Raw genomic sequence first — 25,893 nt, forward strand, 5'->3', positions numbered from 1 at the left:
GGGGGGGGGGGTCGGCTTATAAACGAACCGGCTTATGATAGAGTATATATGGTAGTATTTCAAATACATAAGCATTTTGGTACATATAGTATGTGTGCACACAAATATATATACTTGATACTGCATTTATTCTGCACCCAAAATTTACGTTGATTTCAATAGACATTTGCAGTGCACAAGGAATGGAGAATCAGGGTTATTCTCGTTTATATATGTATTCTGACTTTCCATTTTCAGATTGTACATCTATAAATTTACAATTAAAAACATTGTGTTTATACATGTAAGCATAGGGGGCAAAATGAAGAACTGGGGGTGCATTAGGCTTCTGGATCCATAAGAAGGCAGTTAAATAAAGGTGACCACATTTTCAGGGACGTTGATCAAACTGCAGCTCCTGCTGAACTTAAAACACTCAGGTTTGAAAATTTGAGCCAACAGTTCTTAGTTGTATGAACTGTTTGTTTTCTTAATGGTTACTCTGTTGTAGAGTCTTCATCTCTGTGTGTTTGAATAGATAATGTTTTTCATTTTCTCATTTTACAGTGTGCATCCAGGATTTTCTTGCTAACAAAAAATAATGTTCTCCTTGCTGATCAAAAGTCTGGACATATCAAGTCAGAGGTCCCTCTGGGTGATGTTACTAAAGTGTCTATGAGCTCTCAAAATGATGGCTTTTTTGCCGTGCACCTCAAAGAGGTAGAGTTTAAATCTGTAATAAATTATCAAGCAAATTTATACTGTATGAGAAGAAATTATTTTAAAATATTAATTCTTGTGGTATTAGCATGTAGGGTTAAAACAGCTGTCTAAACCTTTCCCACATCTATGAAGTGGTAGGTTTAAGATCAGGTAGTGGAACTGTTAAATAATGGGTGACAATTCGCTTGTGAAAATGAGACCTAGTGATTTGCTTCAGCCTTTTCAGGATTAGACTTTTTCCATTTGTAAAATGGCCCTTTAGTCTGGTTTTTATTCATAGTGAAAGCTTGTCCTTAGCTTTTTAATCCCTCGTATAGCTTTCCCCGACTCTTCAGTGTAACTGAAGTATAACGAACAGATTAGTAAATGTGTTTCTGCTCTTTAGAGGAAGTAGGAAGTTTAGATTAAATATCATCCCCTTTTTTTTTCTTCAGAAAAAACTTATTAACTTCTATACCTAGGCTTCTAAAAACTCATTGAGAATATTTTTACTACATTTTTATTGTTCACTTCATCTTACTCTCTGCATTCTTCATCCCTAACTTTACCATTCATCCCCTTGATGGGCGCTCGAAGAAATTTACATTATTATATCACTGATTTAGTTACCAATCTAAAAAAATCTACAAGTACTTTTGTTTCTCTTCACTGTTTGTAGAACCTTCTTAAAAATCTATTCTGTCAGCGTTTTTCTTTCTTAAATGGAGCTGATAGCCTAGCTGTTTTGTTCAACAAATTCAATTCATATAGTGCCGTGTCATGCCAGAATATCTTTTTCTGTGTGCTAGTATCAACAGTTGGTTTCAGTTCCTATGATATAGTGTGAATTGCTGTGATATAGCCAGCAGAGGGAGACTCAAACAGTACATTTCTGTAGGATCTACAAAGTTTAGTGGCTTTCCTTTGGGCTCAGGGGGAACCTACCTTGATAGTTAGAATCCCATGGAGCTTTCTCATCAGATTCTAACAGGTTTAAGATCGGGTCATATTTTAAGACCAAAACTTGGATGGCGTTCCTTTTTAACTTCGACGTCAAAATACTGGCACTTGGTGGTGACAGGAAACCTCCTTCCTATCCTGTCTTGCCCAGTGGTGTGCTTTACTGGTATTCGATCCTTATGTTTTGCATTTTGGGGGATGGCATAGGAAGGAGGGGTTCTAAAGTCTGCTTACCTATATAAAACTCTACAGGATTCCTCTGAGTATATTTGTGGTGATACTAACTACATGTGTTTCTGTTTCAGGGCTCAGGAGCAGCTGGTAAAGGGGATTTCCTGTTCAGCAGCGATCACCTTATTGAAATGGCCACCAAGCTTTACCGCACCACTCTCAGCCAGACCAGACAGAAACTCAACATCGAGATTTCTGATGAGTATGTTTATTTTTTGCTTGTTTTTAAAAGGACATTTCCTTCAGTGCAGCATGCTAATAGGTTCATCAGTCAAAAATCTAACCTTGGATAAACAAAAGGGTGTTATGTAACTGGGATTTTTTTCTGATGACAGAAAAATAACTTGTAATTAGGGATTCCAGTTTTCTGTTTCTATCTGTGTTCATTTCCAGTATTTGTTTTTGGCTATTTTAGAGCCTTGAAACTTAGTAGAGAAATTCTTTGTTTTTTAGGTTTGTTTGAAATGAGACTGTATACATTTGAGCGGAAATCGTATTTCATTATCAGTGAAATTAAATAAACACAAATTAAATTTAAAACCATCTTTTACTTGTATACATTTATGTTTTCACACTGTGTGTAAACCGCATACATAAGCAGCATTACATGCTGCTACTATGTGTGACCAAATAATGAATCATGGAGAACATGACAGGAAACGATACAGGCTGCAATTGACAGAGACAAAACATTAATAGGATGTCAGTTCATCTGAAAGATCTTTTACCTGCTTTTCAGTGTATGTTACTTAACATTCCTATTGATGTTTAATCCGTTGTTTGTGGCTTAAGCAGAAAACTGGAATCTCCAATTATAAATTGTGTCCATTGGGTTCTGTTTCGTGTTTTGGTCTCTTGGGCAAGATTCAGATTATCAATGTTATAAGCATGGAGTAAAGTTGCCCAGTAAATTAGCTTTTATTGATTAAGTGCAAGGTGTGTTAAGAAATAGATCACCAGTTGTTTTCGGACTTAAGGCCTGATTCTGCCACATTTGCTCATGTGGAGTAGAAGCATACTCTGTGAGTAATGCCACTGATTACAGTGGGACTGCTCATAGAGTAAGGTACTGTTCCTTTTGAATAAAGGAAGCAGAATCTGTCCTTTTTTCTTCAAGATGTGTGTCCCTGTGGGTGCTCCACTTCAGGTGTCGGTGCATCCCGGCGCTGTTGATCGGAGATCTTCGGTAGCAGTGCCCGGTTGGACCGCGCGTGCGCAGTTGGCATCTCATGGCATCGTTGGAGTCTGTTTGGCGCACGGGCGTTTCAGCACCCTCAGTTCCTTCTCAACCGTCCTCGGCTGAAGACGGAACTTGGGGCAGTGCTGAACCTCTTCCACTATTTTGAGAGAAAATTAGTTTTAGTTAGATAACACCTCTCCAGTTACTACCCTACCTTTAGATAGTTGCATAGAGCTCACTAAAAACAAAACAACCCCCCACCTCCCTCCCCCAAAAAAACAAAAAAAAATCCTAGTTTTTCTTAACCCCTCTTCCCCCTTTGGGAGTGAACTCCGCTATGGTCTCGTTCTTAGACCTTCTTCAGTAGGCCACATTAAAGATGCCGGGGTCTCCTGGTTTAAAAAATGCTACTCTTGCAAGAACCTCATACCATGCTTGGACGGACATTCCCGGTGTGTCAGATGCCTCGGTGAGATGCACGTCCCAACTAAGTGCGTCCGCTGCAATAATCTAAAAAACAGAGCTCACCGAGACCTGCGTTTAAAGATGATTCTTATGGAGAAATCCCTCCAACCTGATTTGGAGTCTGGCAGAACAAAACCCTCTCCTAGGTGCTCTCTGACCAGGTTGGAACCGACCAAGAGCCCGGCACCACCCTCTCACGAGACGAGGAAGAGAGCCTCGACCTCCACAGACAGGGAACTGGGCACAAAGAAACGGTCCCCAGCTAGGTCCTTGCCAGCAGTGCCGACTGCCTCAGGGGTCAGCACCTGCGACATTCCCAACACCTCTGGCACCAGGCATATGGTGCAGGAATGTAAGGAGTCAAGACCGCATCATGGCCAGGTCTCCTTCCTGGCACCGCAGGTGTCGGCACCCGTGCCAGAGTCTGTGCCATCCGCGCACAGAGCCCTGGCACCAGCGACTCCACTGGCGCCGGACACCATCCGGCACCAGCTGCTGGTGCTGCCATGGGACCACTGCCACCGGCCAAGACCAAAGACAACGGCTTCTGACTAAATTCTCAGTGCCGCATGCTCCGGCACAGACACAATTTCTAACGCATCAAGACATCTCAATGGATTTGCCTCTACTTGGCACCGAGGGCTCACCCTTGATCCAGCCACCCTCTCCTACTGAAAACTCTGTTTTCACAGACCACAATGACGATGACCACGGAGACAGTCTTTTCTCCACCCAACTCACTTCCACCACAACAAAGACCACCTCACAGGAAGGTGCATCACAAGGACCAACCCCAATTCCCATGGTTTGCTACACCAAGGATGGGACCTCAACTACCATGCCCCATGAAATGGGCACCGTGGGACCCATCGGCACCCTATAAGGCCCACTACTCCTGCACCTTCTCACCCCATAGAGCGCAGATCCGCTCTCCACCTGGATCCCTAACACCATCCTCGTCTACATCCCTCGAGGATCCACATGAGGAAGTGGAAGAAGAGCCCGCACCTGGCATGGAGTTGCCAAACACAACTCCTCTTCTTCGCCTAATGAAGCTGTCATGTCACCCCCACCAACTATGGCAGACGGCTTCAAGCAATTTCAGGAATTATTTAAGAGGGTTGCAATCAGACAGGGCATTCCATTGGAGGAAATACAGGACAGTCAACATAAACTCTTGAAGATCCTCCAACCCTCGACTTCCTCAAAGATTGCACTCCCCATAAACAACGCCATATTAGAAGTGGCCAACACTATCTGGCAGACACCAGCCTCCATCCCGCTAACCTGTAAAAGGACTGACTGGAAATATTATGTCCCAGCTATAGCCATAGACTTTTTATTTTCATACCCGCAGCCCACCTCCCTCGTGATTGAAGCGGCTAACCATAGGGCTAAACAACCTCATTACCGGTCCACACCCCAGGAAAAAGACCTCAAATGCCTTGACCTCTTAGGTCGCAAGGTTTACACATCCTCTACTCTCCAATTTAGAATTGCCAACTATACCGCTCTTCTCACTAGCTATGACTTGATAATTACAACATCCCAGAGGACCAAAGAGCAGATTTACCTCCCACATCTCAGAAGACCGAAGAGCGGATTTTAAATCGGTCCTGGTATCCAGAATGGCGCTTCAAGCGTCTCTGGACGTGGCGGACATGGCAGCTCGCACCACAGCTACTGCAGTGGTGATGCGTAGGGCCTCCTGTCTCTCCTCATCTGGCATCCCTAAAGAACTGCAGACCAAAGTGGAGGATTTACCGTTCAACAAGGACACACTTTTTTCTGGAAAAACCGATGAAGTTCTTCACATGATGAAAGATTCTAGGGCTACCCTCTGAACACTAGGGATCTACACCCCTCCTTCCAAGCGAAAGAGATACCAGCCTTACCAGAGATCTCCCCGCAGCAATACAACCACCCACATTCCAAGCAGTACGACACTAGGCGGTCCCATGGCAGGCCTAACAAACATCAACAAACCCAGTCTGAACAACCTACCTCCCACCAGTCAGGCAACAGACTGCAATTTTGAAATCTTGGTCGAGGGTCTGAGCATCCACTCCTTACCACCAGCGCCTACTTGCCCTTTTGGCCATCGCCTCCAATGCTTCCACCACGCTTGGCAAAACATCACACAGGATTTCTGGGTCCTGGAAATAGTGCAGTCGGGCTAGTCCATGCCCTTTATTTCAGGGACCCCTCTGACGAACACCTACTTCGGGAAGAAGTAACTCACCTGCTCCTCTTAGGTGCAATGGAATGAGGGCCCTCCACAACACAGAGGGAAGGGATTTTACTCCCACTATTTCTTGAACCAGAAGAAAAGCAGAGGATGGCGACCCATTCTAGACCTGCGACGACTCAACAAATTCGTCCGCTCCCAAAAATTCAGAATGGTAACGTTGGGCATGATAATGCCGGCATTGGAACGAGATGACTGGACGCAAACTTCCATATCTCGATACACGCAGCACACAGACGATTCCTACGGTTCACAGTGAGGCACAACCACTTCCAATACAGAGTGCTCACATTAGGTGTCTCCATCGCACCGCAGGTGTTTTCCAAGACACTCGTGGTGGTAGCAGCTCACCTGCACAAACAAAGGATCATATTTTTCCCATACCTGGACGACTGCCTCAGGGCTGGTCGTATGAAGAAATGCAAACAGCCACACAGTCGACCATCGCTCTTTTCCAAAGGCTCAGACTGCAAATAAACTTCCAAAAGTCCACTGTGACAAATAGAGTTCATTGGGGTTTACCTGGACTTGACCCTCATCAGAGCCGCCTTCCCGCAGGCCAGGTTCCTCACCATCAAACACCTCATACACGTGGTGTCCATCTGTCCAAGGGTCGAAGCCAGAATGTGTCTGCAACTTCTGGGCCACATGGCAGCTGCCATGTTCATGGTGAAACATGCCAGACTACACATGAGGTGCTTACAGGGCTGGTTGAGTTCGGTATACAAACCCGCCAAGCACAGCCTCCACCTGATGGTAACTCCACCTGCAAACGTGCTGAACTTACTGCACTGGTGGACGGAAAGGGAGAATATATGCACAGGAGTTCCCTTTTGCCAAAATCCCCCCCGCACTCATGCTCACCACAGACGCCTCCCTGGTAGGCTGGGATGCAGACCTGCAACACCACAGGACACAAGGCATGCGGTCTGCGCCAGAGGCCCATCTGTATATAAATCTCCTACAACTCAGAGCTGTCAGGTACACCTGCCTTCACTTCCTCCCACTCATTCGAAACAAATCTGTTTGAGTACTCATGGACAATACTGCGTGCATGTTCTACATCAACAGACAAGGAGGGAGCAAGATCACACTCCCCGTGCATAGAAGCCATCAAACTTTGGAACTGGTGCTTACAACATCGCATAGACATCACAGCTTCATACCTGTCGGGGTGTCAGAACACCACTGCCGACACCCTCAGCAGACACTTTTCACAGGAACACAAATGGGAACTAAATCCTACAGTCGCATCCCACCTATTCTCCCTTTGGGGCTCCCCTTTAATAGATCTATTCGCCAGAGCAAGGAACCACAAATGCCAATTTTTTTGCTCCAGAGCAGGACCCGGGACTGGCTCCCTGGGAGACGCATTCCTAATCCCATGGAACAGGGCACTTATGTATGCATTCCCTTCGATTCCTCTAATACACAGAGTTCTCCGCAAGATCAGGGACGACAAGGCCAAGGTCATACTTATCGCCCCGACATGGGCCAGACAGACCTGGTATCCTTACCTGCTTCGCATGTCGATCCGCCCTCCGAGAACTCTCCCGATGAGACCGGACCTCCTCTCCCAGAGTGACAGCTCATCCTCCATCCACAACTGGAGAAATTTCATCTGACAGCCTGGCTCCTCCTTGGTTCCAATTGCACGAACTTGTCTATTCAGAGCAAGTCAGACACGTGTTATTACACAGGAGATGCGACTCCTCCCGCAATACTTACCTCCAACAGTGGACACATTTCTCGATGATGTGCTTACAGAAAACCCTCACGCCCTGCCTCACACCCCTTCCCGATATCCTAGACTACATTTTAGAACTCAGAAACAAAAATCTATCACTCAGCTTCATCAGAGTTCATCTCGCGGCAATCAATGCCTTCCACGAGAAACTGGACGGCTCCTCTGTCTTCACACACCCTACTACAAAATGCTTCCTTACCGGACTCCAAAACCTCTACCCTGAAGTCTACTCCCCCACACCCACCTGGAATTTGAACCTCGTCCTTAGAGGCTTCATGAGACCTCTTTGAACTGATAGCCACCTCCTCCTTACTCCACTTGTCCATGAAGGTTGCATTCCTCGTGGCCATCCCATCAGCCAGATGGGTTGGGGAAATAAGTGCAGTCATGGCCAACCTCCCAGTACACTAATTTCTTTAAGGACAAGATCATGATGCGACCGCACCCTAAATTTCTTCCAAAGGTAGTGTCCTCTTTCCACCTTAACCAGCTGATACACCTCCCCACTTTTTACCCTCAAGCCCCACAGGAAGCGGCACTTCATACCCTCGATGTAGAAAGGTGGTTGCCTTCTACTTGAACAGAACAAAAATCATTTAGTAAATCACCTAGACTCTTCGTATCTACTGCAGAACGCTCCAAAGAGCTGCTATTTCAAAACAGTGACTCTCCAAGTGGATCTCCGATTGTATTAGGTCCTGCTACCAGATTCACGACGTTGAAAATCCTGACGGCATCAGAACTCATTCCACTTGAGCTACATCAACATCGGTAGAGTTCCTACACAACGTACCCATTATTGACATATGCAAAGCCGCTACATGGTCATCAGCATACAAGACGCTAGAGCAGGCACTATAGTAGATCAGACAGTACTGTCTGCCACTGCCAAACTCCAAAGTCCCCCCCAACGATAGCGGGTACTGCTCTACATTCACCTGAAGTGGAGCACCTACAGGGACACCACTTGAAGAAGAAGAAGAGAAGGTTACTCACCCTGTGCAGTAACTGAGGTTCTTTGAGATGTGTGTCCCTGTGGGTGCTCCACTACCCTCCTCCCCTCTACTTTGGAGTTCGACTTAAAGGACTCTACGGTGGAGAAGGAACTGAGGGGGTTGAAACGCGCCTGCGCCAAACAGACTCCAACGACACCACGAGACACCAGCTGCACACACATGTCCCAACCGGGCACTGCTACCGAAGATCTCCGATCAACGGCGCCGGGACGCACCAACACCTGAAGTGGAGCACCCACAGGGGGACACATCTCGAAGAACCTCAGTTACTGCACAGGGTGAGTAACCTTCTCTTAGCATTAGTGAAATTAACAATTTCTCTAGGCAAAACTTGAATCCTTTATGTGCTATTGCTCACTTAACCATAGACTGCTGCCTAAAGTTTCAGTAATAAGTACAGTTTATGGAGCTGATAGATGCTGAAATGTAGGGTTAACAGAGTTGTTGCTACGAGGAGTCCGGTGGCACCTTTAAAGACTAACAGATTTATTTGGGCATAAGCTTTTGTGGGTAAAAAATCGCACTTCTTCAGATATTGTTCTTCATGTGAAAATATCAACTTTTTTCTTAGTACTATAAAAAGTGCAATTAAATTTACTCAACCGTAAGTATAGGTGCCCTTAGCATCTTAAAATGTTGAAGCAATTCCTAATAAGGATCTCATTTAATGCTCAGTGGAGAGGCATATGCTGTCAAAATCACACTTCAGCATGCATGTTAGACTGTTTAGTGCACTTGTGTGGCCTGTCTGATGATTGAGATCTTGTCATCGTTCCTGTTAACAATCTAAGTCTTCACAGAGGCTTGCATTTTTGCTTGTGGATCTGTTGTCTTGGAAATTAAAACCCTTTGAGCATAGGTTGTTCTTGAATTTATCCACACAAAAGTATGTAAAGAACTTCATAGTAGCACCATGTTCAGTGATGGTGAAATATTGCTTTGCTGTTCCTTCTCAAGTGTAGAGCTAAACACAGCTGCATGATTAGGAACTGAGGAGAAACTATGTGCCACGTTCTTGGTCTATGCTGTGCACTGCTTCTTGGGAAGGGAGTACCTGCAGGCAAGAATACCATTGACCTGTGATTATGCCCAGTCAGTTATTTTTGTCAATCGGGGAAGAGGGGAGATACATGCAAATACACTGCAATGGAAAACTATTTATTGTCACAGGAGGGGGCTAACTGCTGAGCCAAACAGATGTGCTGAAATGGAGTTATCTATCTTCTGTATTGTCATTTTTATCAGCAAAATTCTCACAAGACATGGTGGGCCAGCTGCAGGGGTTGTTTCAGGAGGTCAGAACATCAAGGAAAGTGCAGCACTGGTGACACAGCCTGTGGATGTAGGCGCTTAGTGGCACTTTCTAGATGCTACATGGCTGGGAGCTCTGAGCAAGTGACTCTTCAGCGTCTGGTATTGTACAGCAGGAAAAATGTACTGAGTGGAAGCTCTGCAAAGCTCAGGCTGCTTCTTCCCCTGAGCTTTAAAGACAGCTTGATTTTGTGATTTCCGGCTGAAGGGAAAAATTCTTTGAAGTTTTTGGCCTCTGCTGAAAAACCTCTTAAAGATGCTGAAAGGAAAATCTGCCTATTACAAAATACCTATTTTAGGTCAATGGGAATTGTGGAAGAGCCAAACAGTGATGTGATGCTATCTTGTTTACTGCTCTTCTTCTCCTCAGATACCCCTTCGCTACACGTGGTGGTGGTGAAATTCAGAAAGGCTTAATAAAGGTCTATCGATGGTTTTTAAGAAACTGGATGATTGCAAGGGAGTTTTTTCCCCTCTCAGTAGAAAATGAAGGGTTAGAGAAACCAGATTACAGAATTGAATCGATTCTGGACTGCAGGATGCAGCTATCAGAAACTTGCAGATGGCTGAGAAGGGGCTGTGAAATGTATATAATCACTAAACAGAGAACTGTGAAAACTGACAGAGTAAGAAATATGAGGGTTACTAGACTCCAGAAACACAGAATGGACGCAATCCAGAACAAACGTGCTCCAGGTGTTCATAATTTTGGTGCCTTACCAGTCTGTGCCACAAACCATAGCCAGTCTGTGCCACTTAATTTCATGTAAACAACAGTCCCTCTGGGGCAGGAAGCAGCTCGATATGGTCTTTATTATATTTCTGGTGAGGATGGTCCAATGGTTAGGGCATTAGCCTGGGACTTGGGAAACCGGGGTTCAAGGAAACCCCACTTTGTCACTAATTTCCTGTATGACACAGGGAAAAGTCACTCAGAAGTTCTCTAAGCTTCCATTCCCCATCTGTAAAATGGCTATATTAGCAATTCCCTACTCCACAGAGTGTTGTGAGGATAAATACATTAGATTGTGAGGCACTCAGATACTATAATAATGATGGCCATAAAAGTACCTAACTATTTATCTACAAGAGAAATTCTCCAGAAATCATAAGTTCTGTACATCTAGAATATTTTCCCTATCAAATGAGGATTCCAGATTGTTTCATTATACCCAGTAAAACCATCTTTTCTTTAAATGTGCTGCAGGTTGAGTTACCTTCTACAGGTCAGAGTTCTAATGCAACTCCCTGGTATAAAATGAGAAAGATCCTTTTCTGTATTAACTTCAGTCGTAATGGCTACTTAGAATACTGTTGGGCAAAACTTCTGGAACCCTAAAGCATTTACCAGTATGTGTATTGACTGTTAGATGCACACAATCTTTATTCCACTTTTCCCCAGACAGAAATCTATTGTATAGTGAATGGGTGACATCCACCTTGATTGCATTGGCCTCATTAGCACTACATAAGTAATTTTCCCTCTCTTGATATTTACCCCTTTTTGTCAACTGTTGAGAATAGGCCACTTCCACCTTAATTGAATTGGCCTCATTAGCACTAACCCCCAACTTGGCAAGGCAACTCCCATCTTTTCATGTGCTGTGATATATGTACTGACTGCTTACTGTATTTTTCACTCCATACATCGGATTAAGTGGGTTTTAGCCCACGAAAGCTTATGCCCAAATAAATTTGTTAGTCTCTAAGGTGCCACAAGGACCCCTCGTTGTTTTTATTGTATAGTGGTTATGCAAGGTAGTTTTATGCCACACAACACTTAACTGTATTTTTAAGGTTATTTACTACTTGAACAACATTATCATCTTTGAAACAGTCTGCAGGCCTTGGGAATTTGATATTTTAGCATTTATGGCAATGGATATAGTTAGAGAAGGATTTTGGAAAACCAGTAGAAGAGCAAGGAGATCTGTTCCAGTGCTGCAGTAAGTGGGGAATAATTGTAAATGTCTCAAATACAAGATCTCTTTTCCCTAGATACGTTGTCACATCAATTTTTCCCTAGACTAAGATTTCTGTGTATTAGCCATGTGACCCTATCTCAGCAAATGGTTAGTGGGTGTAGAATTCTACACCCCAAAACTACTAGCAGTGGAGGGAAACAGTGCATATTTATTTTAGGAAGTTTTCTCAAGGAACAATGTAGATAAGAAATTTTCAAGAAATCCCATAATATAAGTCTATACATCCTGTTTTAATTTTTAAAAACGTTGTTTACAAGAGTGGCCTCGTCACAGGACCTTTTTTATTATTTGGTGCATGTAATCTAGATGTTAACCTTTGGTAGATCAATAAGTGAATTTGCATCTCTGAAATTATGTTCAGTGCGGGGAGTCAGAATACCTGAGTTTTACTATCATGAAGATCAGCAGTAACAGGGAAAGCAAGTTGCTCTTCAGCAGACTGTAAAATCCCTTCATAGTAGGTCATCCTCTCTTTCAATTTAGAAGACATTATTTTACGTTTTGTTTCTTTGAAATGGTTGTTAGGGGTAAATTTGTTCAATCTTCTCTTTCTTGAAACTATGATTAAAGAGCATCACTTCTCTGGATCCTGCCAAATTTGCTGAGATAGCACAATCAGATGTGATGGCTCTGAGGTGCCTATGTTTTATAGTGGATGTAATATACTGATAGGAATTATTGTGATGGATATCACACCTATAGGCAATTAGATTGCCTGATCTTAAATGGTAGCTAGAAAGGGGTAGAAATAAAATATTGTGGGGGGGAAAGTTAGTGATGCTTGGATCTATAGAGCAGTTATAGTATACACATGACCATTGTTACACCATCAGATGGTGTCTGGAGAAATGAGCACAGGGCTAGGAATTGGTAGGTCCTTGTTTTGCCACTTAACGTGTGGTCTTAGGTGAGTCCTTCCACATTTGTCACCTGTAAAATGGGGCTCTTATTTACCCGCTTACCAATGAGGCGTATTGAGCATTAATTGGTATATATCCGTACTGTAGTTTAAACATAGACCTTAAGAGGTCATCTAGTCCCTCCTCTAGCACTGAGGCAGGATTAAATATAAACTTGACCAGCCTTGACTGGTGTTTCTCAAGCTAATATTCTGGGGGTTTATTAACAGGAGTGTTGAATAATGCTAAGTATTGTTACTTGTCATTTTGATACTTTCATGTATTAATCACCCTTTTTCAAACAGGCCATTCTGAATGTTCCCTTTCTAAACTGGTACTGCAAAAATCTAGAGTTTGAAGGTGCCTTAATCACTGACAGTGGAAGATAATAGAACACAAGGGAGCATAAATGGACAAAGCTAATATATAACATAACATTTTCTAGTTTCTAACCCTCTTTTATTACTAATATCATAAACAATTTCATGAGGTAATATCATATACCTTTTTCTTGTTACAGCAGCTAATGAAAGAGAGTCTTGCACAAACGACTATTTGCTGTACATGTGTTCTTTCCACCCTTAATTAAAACCCATTTTATTCTGTCTCCCAGGTTCCTGGTTCAATTCAAACAAGACAAAGTATGTGTGAAGTTTATACAGGGCAACCAGAAAAATGGCAACATCCCAACTTGTAAACGAAAAAACAACCGGCTCCTTGAAGTTGCTGTTCCTTAACTGCAGTTCGTCCCTCTACCTTTCATGGACTTATTTTTATGTTATAGTGCAATTTTTAGTTTTTTGGGCTGCCAGTGGCTAATAGCTTTAGAAACCCTTGGCAAAATATTTGACTAATAAGCTTTTAAATCTTTCTTAATACAGTAGTTTTAACCCTCAAAATGTACATTTTGTCCAGTGGCAGCATTTTATGAACTGACAAATATCTGTTGCATATGACATGTGCTCTTTGTTTAGCCATCACATTTTAGTACAGCATACCATAAATCCACATATTAATGGAAAAACTATTAATACTCATTGGACTAGAAATCTGCCTAACAGAAGACATATAGATTGCATCATAAAAGACATGATGCTTATTGGTAACTTCTGCCCCTTGCATTTTTATACCAATCTGTGCTGGTGATCTAAAGGGTTAATTGTTTGTTACCATTAGAGAGACTGGTAAAATTATGAGACTGAAACAGTAACTTTAATTGTAAACAGCTCTAAGAGGTATGTAACTTGATCTTTAACAGAATATAGTGCAGGAAAACCTAATTCTGCAAAGCAGAAGGAATGTACAACTGCCTATGCAGCATATGCATATGGTTTTTATTTGCAGTAAAGAAGCTGGTGTTTCAAAACAGGCTTTCTAATTAGGTCAGATATTTTTAATGACTATACAGTAGGAAGCAGAGTAGAATTATTAAGGTGGCAACAACATATTTCTTTCATTCACAAAAACTATATAATTCAAAGCATATTTTTTATTCTGCTTTTTTCCTTAAATTACTGGTTCACATTAGATCCTGAAAAATGCAGTAGCATGAATAATGAAAACTGCAAGGTATTTAAACTGTTTAGTTATTATCTGAAGGGTTAGTCTTTTTCAGATATGGGCATGTACAATGTGCAATAAAACACTCATGACATTTTGTGAAAAATTATTTATAATACACTTTTGTGTGTAAGAGAGAGATGATTGGTACAGCCTGCATAGATGATGTAGGAATGAAAGTAGGTTTGTGGTTTTAATTTGCAGTTTTTTAGAATGTACACTACAGTTGTCAATTTGGGGAAAGTACTTAGAATTAAAAAGTTTCGTAATTCTGGGGGATGATGTACATAAATTGATATTATAATAATAAAATTGTCCTAATTCTCTGATGTTTGGTACTCTTATGTTATAACCATATTTTTGTATTTCAAAACTGTTCTATATAAGTTTTTTTTGTGCCTGATGTAATGTGTGCACAGAAACACTTTACAATCAAGAACTGCATTATAAACTTTCAGTATAACTGACTGCAATTAATCTTTTATAAACCAGAAGCATTAGCTGAAAGCATGGATTTATGGGGACATTTTTTGAGTTTTTAGATAGAGGTAACTGCTCAAGTGAAGGGTTTGTTGAATGTAATTGTTTGATTTGTTGATGCAAGGACAGTTGAGAAGTATTGTGTGCTTGCAGGCTGATACAAATCCCTGCCTTCAAAGATAGGTTAAGACACCAGATATGCAATGCTGAAAGCCCAAGCATAAATAAAGTAAAGATAAAGCAAAGTTCAGAGTCTCGTTACTCTCCTGTTGGTGAAGTTATGTAGTACTTATGAAGGTTTTCTTATGTAGTTGTTCTATTGTAATGTAGACTTTCAATATTAAAACCCTACTACTTATTGCAGCAGAGTCAGCAGGGCCTCACACACACTCCTTACATGTCCAGAAAAACAGTTGTTCCACTTTTGAAATTTTTGTCACATTTTGGTTTGGGTTAAAATGAAATAAAAGGGTTTAGCTGTGATTGGGGCACAAAATGGTTGCTTTCACTTGTCTCCTTAATGCTACTAAGGTGTCATTTTTTTGAATGGTAATAGTTGTGAAACTTGTGTTAAACTTCTCTTAAATGTGACAAAAGCTACCTCTTTCTCATAATCTTTTAGTAATACCTGAAGGCTCGAAATAAATCTGTGTTGTCAGATTAATGAATTGTAAGTTTTAAAGCAGCCTAGAAATGCTATTATTGGAGAAGTTTACAAAAATAAACCATGGTATCAATTTCTAGAGCAATATTAGGGTGCACTCAGATTGTGAAGTCATTGCCCTAAAAACATAGCACAAATGTGGTGATCTAATATTTCAAACTCCGTTCTTCACATACAATGAATTAAAATTTCCGCTTGGCAAAGTGTAACCCAGTTAAAGCTACAGGGGCTTGTAAAGCTGTTTAACTTTTCAAACTGCTTCCACTAGGAACCTATTAGGGCCAAATTTTCAAAATATAACCTGGAAATAAGGAAAGCAGACATACATTCTGTCATTGGGAATGGGCGACAGAGGATGGATCACTTGATGATTACCTGTTCTGTTCATTCTCTTTGGGGCACCTGGCACTGGCCACTGTTGGGAGACAAAGGTCCATAAAGCCCAGTATCCTGGTCTGACCCAGTATGGCTGTTCTTATGTCATTAGTTCCTGCAATTGTTTGCATGTGGAAAATTAGAGGTGAAGTTCAGGAGCATTTGAACATTTGACCCCTGGAATCAGTGTTACCTTTTCACTTTTGCATCAAGTCACTATATAAATTACTTCAATTTTATCCTCTGGGTGTATTTAAAATGATCATACTAAAAGGATAGTAGAGATATTTGAAGAAGATGAAGGTCTTTACCTTGGTTTCTACTGTGTCGTTTGTTTTCCAGAACGGTGGTAATTTCTAACCTGTGAACTAGTTCATACTTCGTCATATATTGCAATTGGACACCTAAAAAAATATTGGATTCTAAATGTACAGAAAGGGTTTTTGAACATACATGATTTGGATATGTTCATTTAGTCAGGATATTTTGAAGTTTAGAATAAGCATACAAGGTCATTTCCTTCCGTTTCCTTTCTTAACCTACTGTGGTGCAACTGTAAAAAGGGGCAAAAATACACTGGTGCTGAACTTACCTATCCCTTTATCTGTAATTTTTCATCTGTCATTGGAACTCTCAGTCAAGGGGAGGGAACTCCCTGCATGAGACTTCACCAAATAAACAAAACTTTGTTCCTAGACCCATATCCTCTCTAAATCTGTATGCTGCTACTTGTCCTCCTTGCAAGTTTTACCTGTATGGGATTGGGAAGAAGTTCAGATTTCAGGTTAAACTTGATACTCAGATTAACCTGATGTTGATGAGTGGTTTGGGAAAACATAAAATCTGAATTTTATGTGTAATTTTCTTGTGAAGCAACATCTTTTTCCAAGTGATTTCACAATAACCTTTTATTTTTCAATGACATTCTATTGTGTGCAATGTGATGTGAATGAGTTAAACCTTTCTCTAGACATTGCTTTCTTTGAACATTCTGCAAATTCAGCGTTCCTGTTGTCAGGATTTGGATTGGCTGCCCAAGGGAATGGTGTAAATAGGCCAGATTAACTTGATTTTCATAAAATGGCATCAAGCCACAAACCTATTTTTTGTTTTATGGAAGGAAGAAGAGAATTTTATTTTATTTTATTTTTTACAGTTTTATACTGAATTTATATAATTGATTTTTCATTATACAAATCACGGCATAAGTAAACTAAGATGTAAAGCAAATCAAGAACAGTATTCGTATTAGGCCAGGTTTGTTTGTGTTTTGTTTTGCTTTTGCCAGAACTGAAAGTATTGTTTTTCTAAACACTTCTGGAATCAGTTAAAAAGCCTAAACTTAAATATTAAATGAGATCTTTTCCCCTTCTGCTGAATTTTCATTGTTTAATAGTTAAACCTTTAAATATTTAAGTCCTTGCTTTTGAAAAACACATTTCAGTGTTCTATAGGATCTGATATAGTTTATTTCTGCAAATGGCACTGTAGTATAATTGCTATTTGAAGAGGAGAGGAAGGGCAACACAAATTAAATATTTAGGCTTCTCTGGACATTAAATTGTTTCAAGGACAGAAAGGAAAAACTAAACAGTTTAAAGGGATACCATCAACTTAAACTTCACACATATCTGTGTTGTTGCAAGTAACACCGGTGATCGCTGTAACTGTAAAATACTGTTTTTCCTGTAATCTTTGCTCCTTCGGCATCTTTATTTCTGTGCATTTGACAATATTTTGCATATAGTCAATTTCACTGTTTCCATTGTATAGTCAGTTTCCCCTGGAATTTGGCACACCAAGAATAGGGGAGAGAAAAACATTTTTAAAAATGTGATTGTAAAATCCCCTAAATAAACAAAGGTCTCTGGCACAGATTGTAGTAAATGAAACCACTTTTAAGTAATCTATTTTTAACTGAGTAGATTTCATATTGAGAGGGTTCTTTCAATATCACAGAATTTTTGTAATTCAGGTTACAGACGTGGGGCCTGATCCTGCAGACACTGAAGCACATGCATAACTTTACTCATGTGAATAATACTGTGGACTTCATGTGAGTAAACTTACACAAACACCTGAGTGTCTGCAGGATTGGGCCCAAGGGGTACCATGCTCCTACAAGAGGACAATAATATGCTATTCATCACTTCCAATTATGGAAACCTTTTCCATTTTCCCATTTATTAAGTGAGGTAGTTTCTTCCAGAGGTTGTGCTAAAGGCTGTTCAATACATCGAAAAACAGTATTGGCAAGGGGTGTGTTTGGACAACAGCACTTCCTTCTGCTAGAAACATTAATAGAGGTGCTTGTTCTCTGTCTACATATATACACACAAGCCGTATCCTCTGATCCAGAGTAATGGTAGAACATTAACTTTGGCATTTAGCTTATGCAACAGAGACTGAGGATTTTTAAGGTGGGGTCTCTTAGCCCTCTCAGTTTCTTAAAAGGAGAACATGGAGGATGAGGATTAGCGGTGATCCTGATCATTTTGAACTGCTGCTAATAACACTGGAAAAATCATCCTTGTATGCTGGCTGGCTTGGGATCAGGAGTTTTGGGAAGATTTAGTGGAATGCATTTGGAAGCGAAAAGTAAAGGGGAAGGAAACACAACTTGGTTTTTCCAGTAACGAAACCCGCAGATGAATACTCCATATGGCTTGCTGCTCTTGCCTAGAGTAAACCTGCCTAAACGACGACTGTGAAATGAACATCAAACTACATCCAAACTCCACATCAACTGAAACCAACTCTTACTCCTTCATGGGCTGAAACACTCAACTATAAAACAACTCAAAAATGGGTGTTAGAAATGGATGCTGTGACTGATGTCATCGTCAGCAGATGAAGTTTGTGTGGCAAAAGCTTTTTGAAATGGACTCCCCCTCCAACTCTTATTATCAAATGTCAAAGTTTTAAGGTGACAGGACAAAATTACATTATACAAACCAGAGCTGAACAAAACTGTTGACACCAACAAAAAGATAAACGGAGATGTCATTTCTTAAAATCATAATGCCTTTATATACTTCCTAGAATGCTACCTGCTTTTAGCTTTCTCCTATTTATTGCTGTTAGGCACTTGGCACTTAGCTTAATCTCTGAAAATTAAATCTAAAATAAAAGTAAACCTCTGTTCCAAGAAATAAGTGTACCTTAGGGGGGTGATCTTGCTGAAACAAAGCCATTGACCCATCCATTTCAACCACATTCTCCAACATGTCCATTATTAGCCTAGATAAGTGTGTACAAAATTTTGTACCCATAGATGGAGACAAGAAACAAGCAAAGATCTTCTGCTGTCACTCATGCTGCAAAGGGGACAGGCAGACCGTGCTAACAAGTGTGACATGGTTGTCATCGGTGGTTGTCTGATCTAACATCCCTTCTAGAAGGTGGCTGCTGAGTATTTTAATTTCTTCTTCAATGTTCTCTCCAGGAGAGCTGAGCTCTGTAGGCAAGGGGACATTATGGCAGAGTTCACTGGGATAAGATAAGGTAAGTCCTATAGATGGAGAAGCTGAAGCTCAGAGGTTAGGTGAGCTTGCCCAAGTTCACACTCCAATTCACTCTCAGAACCGGGAGTAGAACCTGAGGCACCAAGGCCAATTCCTAACTTTCTAGAGCAAAGAAGGAAAAAGCACCGTTTAGCGTGCAATTAATACAAAACCTGAGGGGAGGTGTGAGTGTACTGCAAACATGCAGGAAAAGAAACTTAGCTCAAGACTTCCTGAAGTCTTGTGCCATCCTATCACTTTAAGAAGCTTAATATAATTTAGCAACAGAGAGTCCTGTGGCACCTTTAAGACTAACAGATGTATTGGAGCATAAGCTTTCGTGGGTGAATGCCCACTTCGTCGGATGCAGCCGACGAAGTGGGCATTCACCCACGAAAGCTTATGCTCCAATACATCTGTTAGTCTTAAAGGTGCCACAGAACTCTCTGTTGCTTTTTACAGATCCAGACTAACATGGCTACCCCTCTGATACTTAATATAATTTAGTTCCATTTGTTTGGTGGTATTTTAAATAACAGGCTGTGACTAGTGAGGATAGCTCAATGGTCGAAACAGCTCAAGGGATCAGATAAAGTCTAATTACATTGTCATTAGGAGTGCCATGTAGCTAAGGATCCCTACCAACCACTTCCGGTGGAAAATGTGTGGAGAACAGAGGAGCCATAGAGTCTGTACATTCAGTGACCCTTCTGCCCCCACATAGTGGTCAGTGGGTGTGAAATCCTCTGGGTTGGAAAATGGAATGGAGATCTGGGGATTTGTGGAATTCTGGCCCAGAATCTTGTGGTCCATGCCCAGCTGTGTGGATGGAGTCTTCCACCGCACTGCCTTGCAGCCCAGCCCATAGCAACCCCTCTCGCATAGCAACGCTGCAGGCCTAGTAGCAATGCTCCTTGACTCACCGACTTCAACTGTCCTCTGTCCCTCTGCAGAGGGTAAGTAGGAGCTAAAGCTTTTTGCAGCAAGACCTGCTGACTCTTGCAGGCCTGGCAGGTTTGAATGTCACTTAGTGTGACTTCACCTCCTACCCTACCTGCATTTTCAGTTGAGGCCAGTTAGGGTATTGATATCTGGTGGACAGGAAAGCTAGCCTCAAGGAAGGGGGTACCTGCTCTACCCTGTTCCTTCTGTGCAGGCTCCTATCACAGTAGTCACTCCCCCATCTCTATTTGCAGCTCTTTGCACTGCTCAGTGGTGGTTGGGAGCATATGCACTTTGAGGATAAAGAATAAAATTGCAATCTGTTGTTTTAGATTTTGCTATATGAGCAAAGATTCTCTAAATACAGCTTTGTCTTGCCCTTTTCTGGATTTAATTAAGCCATGTGGTGAGTATTTTCTCTCTTTTTATTTTAAATTCAGTTTCTAATTAAGAGCTGGCCTTACTGAAAGATGCTTTGTTCCCCTTTCAGGGCCAGATTGCTAACCATATCTACAGCCCAGCTATTTTCCAGAACTTGAGCAAAAGGCAAAACTTAAGCACAGTTGAAGAGACATGAAAACATCCTCTTGCTCTCCGGGCATCTTTCACCAATCTTACTCTCTCAGCATGAGAAATTTTCACAACCAAGTGAGCTGATGCTCTCATAAATCCTACACCAACTTAATTCCCTTCTCCAAGTCTTCAGGACTACAAAATAAATTCCTGTTGGGCTAAAAGAAGGGAAATGGAGAAGTATGAAAAGTAGCGTACAAAAGAAGGCACTTAGGACTGGATTCTGGCACAGTGAAGAGGCCTAGAAGTGGATATGAATTATAACCTGAGAATAATGCAAAAAGTGAAACTAATGAAAAATAAAGTAAATGTTACCAATTTTCAGTTACCAATTTAGGAAAGAATCTTTGTTTTAAACTGATAAAAACTATTTGCAACATGTGCATTCCAGTTGGACAGTCCATCAACTTGGGCACAAAACTTGTCCCTGTCTTTGTTACCAAATAAATGGATTATGTATTATCACAATTTTTTATGTTGGCAAAGTTATGAAGTCTTGTCTTTTATGAATAATACTCTCATCAGCATGACGTCTGAGAACCTTATAGGTTTATCCTAATCCATAGGTGTGATCTATAGTTGGACCTGACTCCCCCCCCCTCCCCCCCCCTTTCTGTCCAGGAGAAGGTAGGATTCCTGGGAATTTCACTTTGCTTTTCTATTCTTGGTTCAGTCTATGAGTGGAAAAATATCACGTAAATCCAGTGCCGACATTAGGGAATAAATGCATTCCTCCATGTCCGAACACTCCTGCTCATTCTAAAGGTGCCATTTCTGAGTCCTTTCTTCGTCGTAAATCCTCAAACACAGTTGGGTGGCAAAACATGGAGGGTCAGGTGCTCCTCAAGTATGATCCGATGTCTTTATGCCACTTAATCCATTTTAGCAGATTAATTGGGACTATATGCCACTGAAGTCCGTTAGAGCAACTGCATGGCTGCCCTAGCTCATACTGGGGTTGGCACGGCACTTGGAATCAAGTCATTGGAGCAGTGCTCGGCCACAGGAGAGTATCCACCCCTGAGAGTCTGTCAGTGAGTTTCATTGCTTTGCCTTGCAAGTTTTTCTTTTACCAACTTCAGTGAGGCTGTGAATCCCTGTGTGAACTGGAACTCAACAGTGCCCCTCAATATGTGTAGCCAGGGCTGGATGAAGGCAATCCAAGCCCCTAGCCACACTATGACACAGGGTCCCCCTGAAGCCCTGCCTCCACCTGGAGCATCATGGTCTCCTCCCTTCCCAGATAGGCAGAGGGCAGCAGCTTGGATCTTCCAAGGGATGGCAGCAGGAATCTCCTAATTCCTTGAGAGCATCAGTGGTCCCCTCCCTGGAGAGGTAGGGATTGAAACAGCGGCTCTTCCTATACTTACCTTAGCAGGGGAGGAAGGGGTGTGAGTGGGCCAGGCCCGCTGTATTACTCTCTTCCTGCAACACAGTGACCTGTTGGGGGTGGTGGGAGATGTATGGAGCAGTTCACCCTGCTGAGAGATTGCTTCAGGCTGTCTCAGCCAGATGTCACTGCGACTGGCACTGGTTATGTGTCAGTCACGTTTTCAATTTCCCCCCCACAAACATTGTCTAGAAAATGTTTTTGTAAATGGAAGTTGAGGTGCCCTCCTCATCACAAGATTCCAGGAGGCCGTGGGCATAGGCCTGTATAGCATCTCTGCCTTAATCCAGCCCTGGGTGGAGAAACATCTGTAGACTGTTTTACTGTATAGTAGGCATTGGGAGGGTGCCCGTCATGTTGTGTTACAATTCAAAGGTATTCTAAAGACTTCCCTCAGTGCAGTTGTTCTTCCATCTCCCTCTGCCTTGCACTGGCTACTAGACATTCCTTTGTCTCTCAGATCCCAGTGAGTGCTGCATCCTCATTTTGGTTACTGGACGAGGCCTGACTGTTAACTGCTTGCTTCCCTCATGCAGTTTTGCATGGTGTATGCCTCAGACTCCTCAAATCAGGGGACTTTTTTGCTCCCAGGGTGGCATCTCTCTCCAGCCAATGGTATGCTAGGTGGGCATGGGTCTCAGCATTGATTCAGGCATGAGGGTTTTCTGGACTGCAGCATGTTTCTTGGTGTGTATCATGGTAAGCTTGCGGGCAGAGCTGCCAGCAGGGCAGCTGTCCTGTACCTGAGCCTTCTGGGTCCTCTGTCCATGACTCTGCTGCTGTGTGCATCTGTGCAGTAGATTCCTTGCATGAGAAGCAGGAGAAGGGCTGGCTGGTGCCACGAGGGCCTGCTGAGAGGAAGCCAGCCAGGGCACCAGTGTCAATAGAGACTACCTTGCAATCTGACATAAGGCATGAGGCAGCGCTCTGCCTGACCTCTGTAAGAGAAGCCCTTGGCCTGCCTGGCTCCCTGGTGAAAGGGAGGGAAGATTTAATGAGGGGGGACCAAGGAGGATGAAATACTAGGGGAGAAAGATGGGGGGGAGTGAAAGGCAAGGGGGCACAAGGACAGGTGAGAACAAACCCTGAGGAAAAGGGAGCTGAGAAAGAGAGAGGTGAAATTAAACAGAGACTAGGAGGGGGGAAGAGGCAACAGGTGGAATGACAAATGGGGGAAATACAGACACGAAGCATGAAGAGCTGAGACCAAGGTGTGGCACAGCAAATGAGAATTAAACACAGAGGAGGGGTAAGAAGCACAGTCTGAGGGGCCTGGGACAGAGAGAAGGTGTGGGGGAAGGGCGTAGGAATGGGTAGAAAAATGGTGGAAGCGAATGATCGTACTTGCCAGCCTCACATATTTTGCTAGGCACAATCTTCCAAATGAGGCGTCGGCCTATGGCCATTTTTGAGAAACATGTATCGTATGTGACTCTTAACAGAATTTCCAGACTTCAGTCAGGGCTGGCCAGGGTACTGAAATCACTACTTAGTGGCTGCATTACTGCTTCAGGAGCAGCACATCTATATTGTGATTAATGCTTTTACAGACTCCATAGTCTCCTTCCTTTAGCTAGACTGGAACCCAAACTACTTGGCGGTAAACCAAACAACATGGATTTTTTCTTATAAAGGCCATTTTTTGATATCTGCCTAACACTTTTTTGGAAGTGACAATGGACATATCCACTGGTGAGTAAGTATCACAGGTCTGCCTCTGATCCTGATCCATAGAGGATATGTCTGTTACAGCCCCAGCTAGATAACGATGGTTATTTAGCTCAATCTGTAACGGCTTATGTTTTTAGCTCAGATGGTCCCTGGTTCAGTCCTTCCTGTGTTGGCCAAGATGGTGGCTGTCACAGATGTAGTCTATCAGAAATGGGGGGGACTGTAGCTTCTCCAGCTGATTCGAAAGGACTGGAATTTGATTCTTTTGGAATGTATGCCCAGTCGGTAAGATAGTGGTAGCACCATGCTTTCTTTTAATAGATCGAAGGCAAGTAATCGGCGTTCAGAAACCATGAGATTGAAGGACATAGGGGTGGAGGGGACATCCTGGGTCATCAAGTCCAGTCCTCTGCTTATTACAGCCCAACCATATTTTCCTTACTATGCCATTTGGAATGTTGTTGCTTTATATGTGAAAAGAAGCCTTTACTGAACATGACATTTAAAAACATGAATCCTTGGAGGATGCATAAATATCTGTGACAATGATGTGGCTTTTTTGTGTACTGTTCCCTTTAAATTCTAAGCAATCTCCATGGGTGAGGAATTCAGCAACCATTTTGTTCTCAGATTTCAGTGCAGACTGTTGGAGGAGAGAGACACTGTGCTTGCTCATGGAAACTTTACTTTTTGTACTGTTGCATTCATAATCTATCAAAGGCCGTTGAATCAAAAGATCTGCTGGCATTTTAAAGAAAAACATAAAACTGTTGGCGATGAGTGGGGATGCAAAGCAAAGATTTCAGAGGAAGGGAAGGAGGAGTGAAGAGGTCCCCTAGTAAAAATTAATTTTAAAAAAGTCAAATGGCCACTTAGTGGAAATGTAAAATCTTTTGAAGTTTAATGAAAATGTTTAATGGAAAAGAGGAACAATATGGATCATAAGTACAGAGAAGGAAGGAATATCTTTAGGCAAAGGCTATACAATTTTTTTTTTCCTAACGCCAGTTGGAAAAATGACACTTGGTTGAACACATACGCTTTCCATGGGTGAGATGGAGTTTAAAGATTTAATAAAGGATTTTAAAAGGAATTATGTGTTTAGCTGAAAAAGAGAAATAGTTCTGAATTACCAGCCTATTCTTTTCCTTAAATATAAATAAAATAAAATAAATTTGGGGCCTAAAATTACCTGACATTGGCCCTGTAAGAAGTGCAGTTTATGGTTTCCTTCTCCTACTAAAATGTATACATGTATTATGAATATAAACAAGAATGCACCCGTTATTGTATGGTATTGGCTTTGTTACGAATGTATGTCTTAATGAATACAGGTTTGGGAATTTATGTGGGAAAGTCAACTTGCAACTAAGTTGGTATTCCAGTATTTAACTTTTTTTATTTTTTTTTATTTTAATATATTGGATCACATGTGTCTGCACTGTACATAGGGATTAAAGACAAAGTCCTGGGATGAAATCATGGGTCTACTGAAGTCAATGGCAGAACTCCCATTGACTTCAATGGGGCCAGGGTTTCATCCGTCTCATGCAGTTTACAATCTGCTATGCAGATACCAAACAGATCATTACAGACTCCGGTTGGGATCATAACATGACTTCCTCTACTACGTCCTTTTCAGCATTCCTGAAAACCAGTTTGAAGAGATCACAATTCACCTTCTATATTCTGTGTTGGAAACATTCCCCCTGCGTATGTGAGAAATCCATGTGCTGCCAGCATGCGCAGCAGGAATATAGCTGGGAGCAGTAGGTACCTCCTTTTAAGATCTGTAGATATGATGTGTGATGTGAACACTTTGGCATGGGTTTTCATGCTGGCATCCTTTCAGGCCAAGAATTTCATAGGGAAAATGACATCTAAATCACTGAAACTCTGCAATGCCTGGAATGTGACCCAAAACTGCGTGCTCTCAAAAGAACAGTGTGTGCGCTCCCATTCCTTTAGCGCAGATATGCAATTAGGGAATACTTAACAGCTTTTTAATTTTA

The 25,893-nt window shown here is 42.0% G+C and overlaps 1 protein-coding gene across 1 annotated transcript in view; it reads left to right on the forward strand.

The window, feature by feature from the left end:
• MYO1B (myosin IB) overlaps nucleotides 1-15,246 on the forward strand; it is a 194,932-nt gene extending 179,686 nt beyond the window's left edge. Inside the window, exons 28-30 of the mRNA XM_026647749.2 lie at nucleotides 547-699; nucleotides 1,947-2,074; nucleotides 13,337-15,246. Of these exons, the coding sequence (XP_026503534.1) occupies nucleotides 547-699; nucleotides 1,947-2,074; nucleotides 13,337-13,460 (405 nt within the window). The 3' untranslated portion in view covers nucleotides 13,461-15,246. The remainder of the gene's footprint in view (nucleotides 1-546; nucleotides 700-1,946; nucleotides 2,075-13,336) is intronic.
• Nucleotides 15,247-25,893: the final 10,647 nt, after the last annotated feature.

The sequence above is a fragment of the Terrapene carolina genome, unplaced genomic scaffold (genome assembly GCF_002925995.2).
Source record: "Terrapene carolina triunguis isolate 2854851 unplaced genomic scaffold, T_m_triunguis-2.0 Scaffold62, whole genome shotgun sequence".
Classification (NCBI taxonomy): domain Eukaryota; kingdom Metazoa; phylum Chordata; order Testudines; family Emydidae; genus Terrapene; species Terrapene triunguis.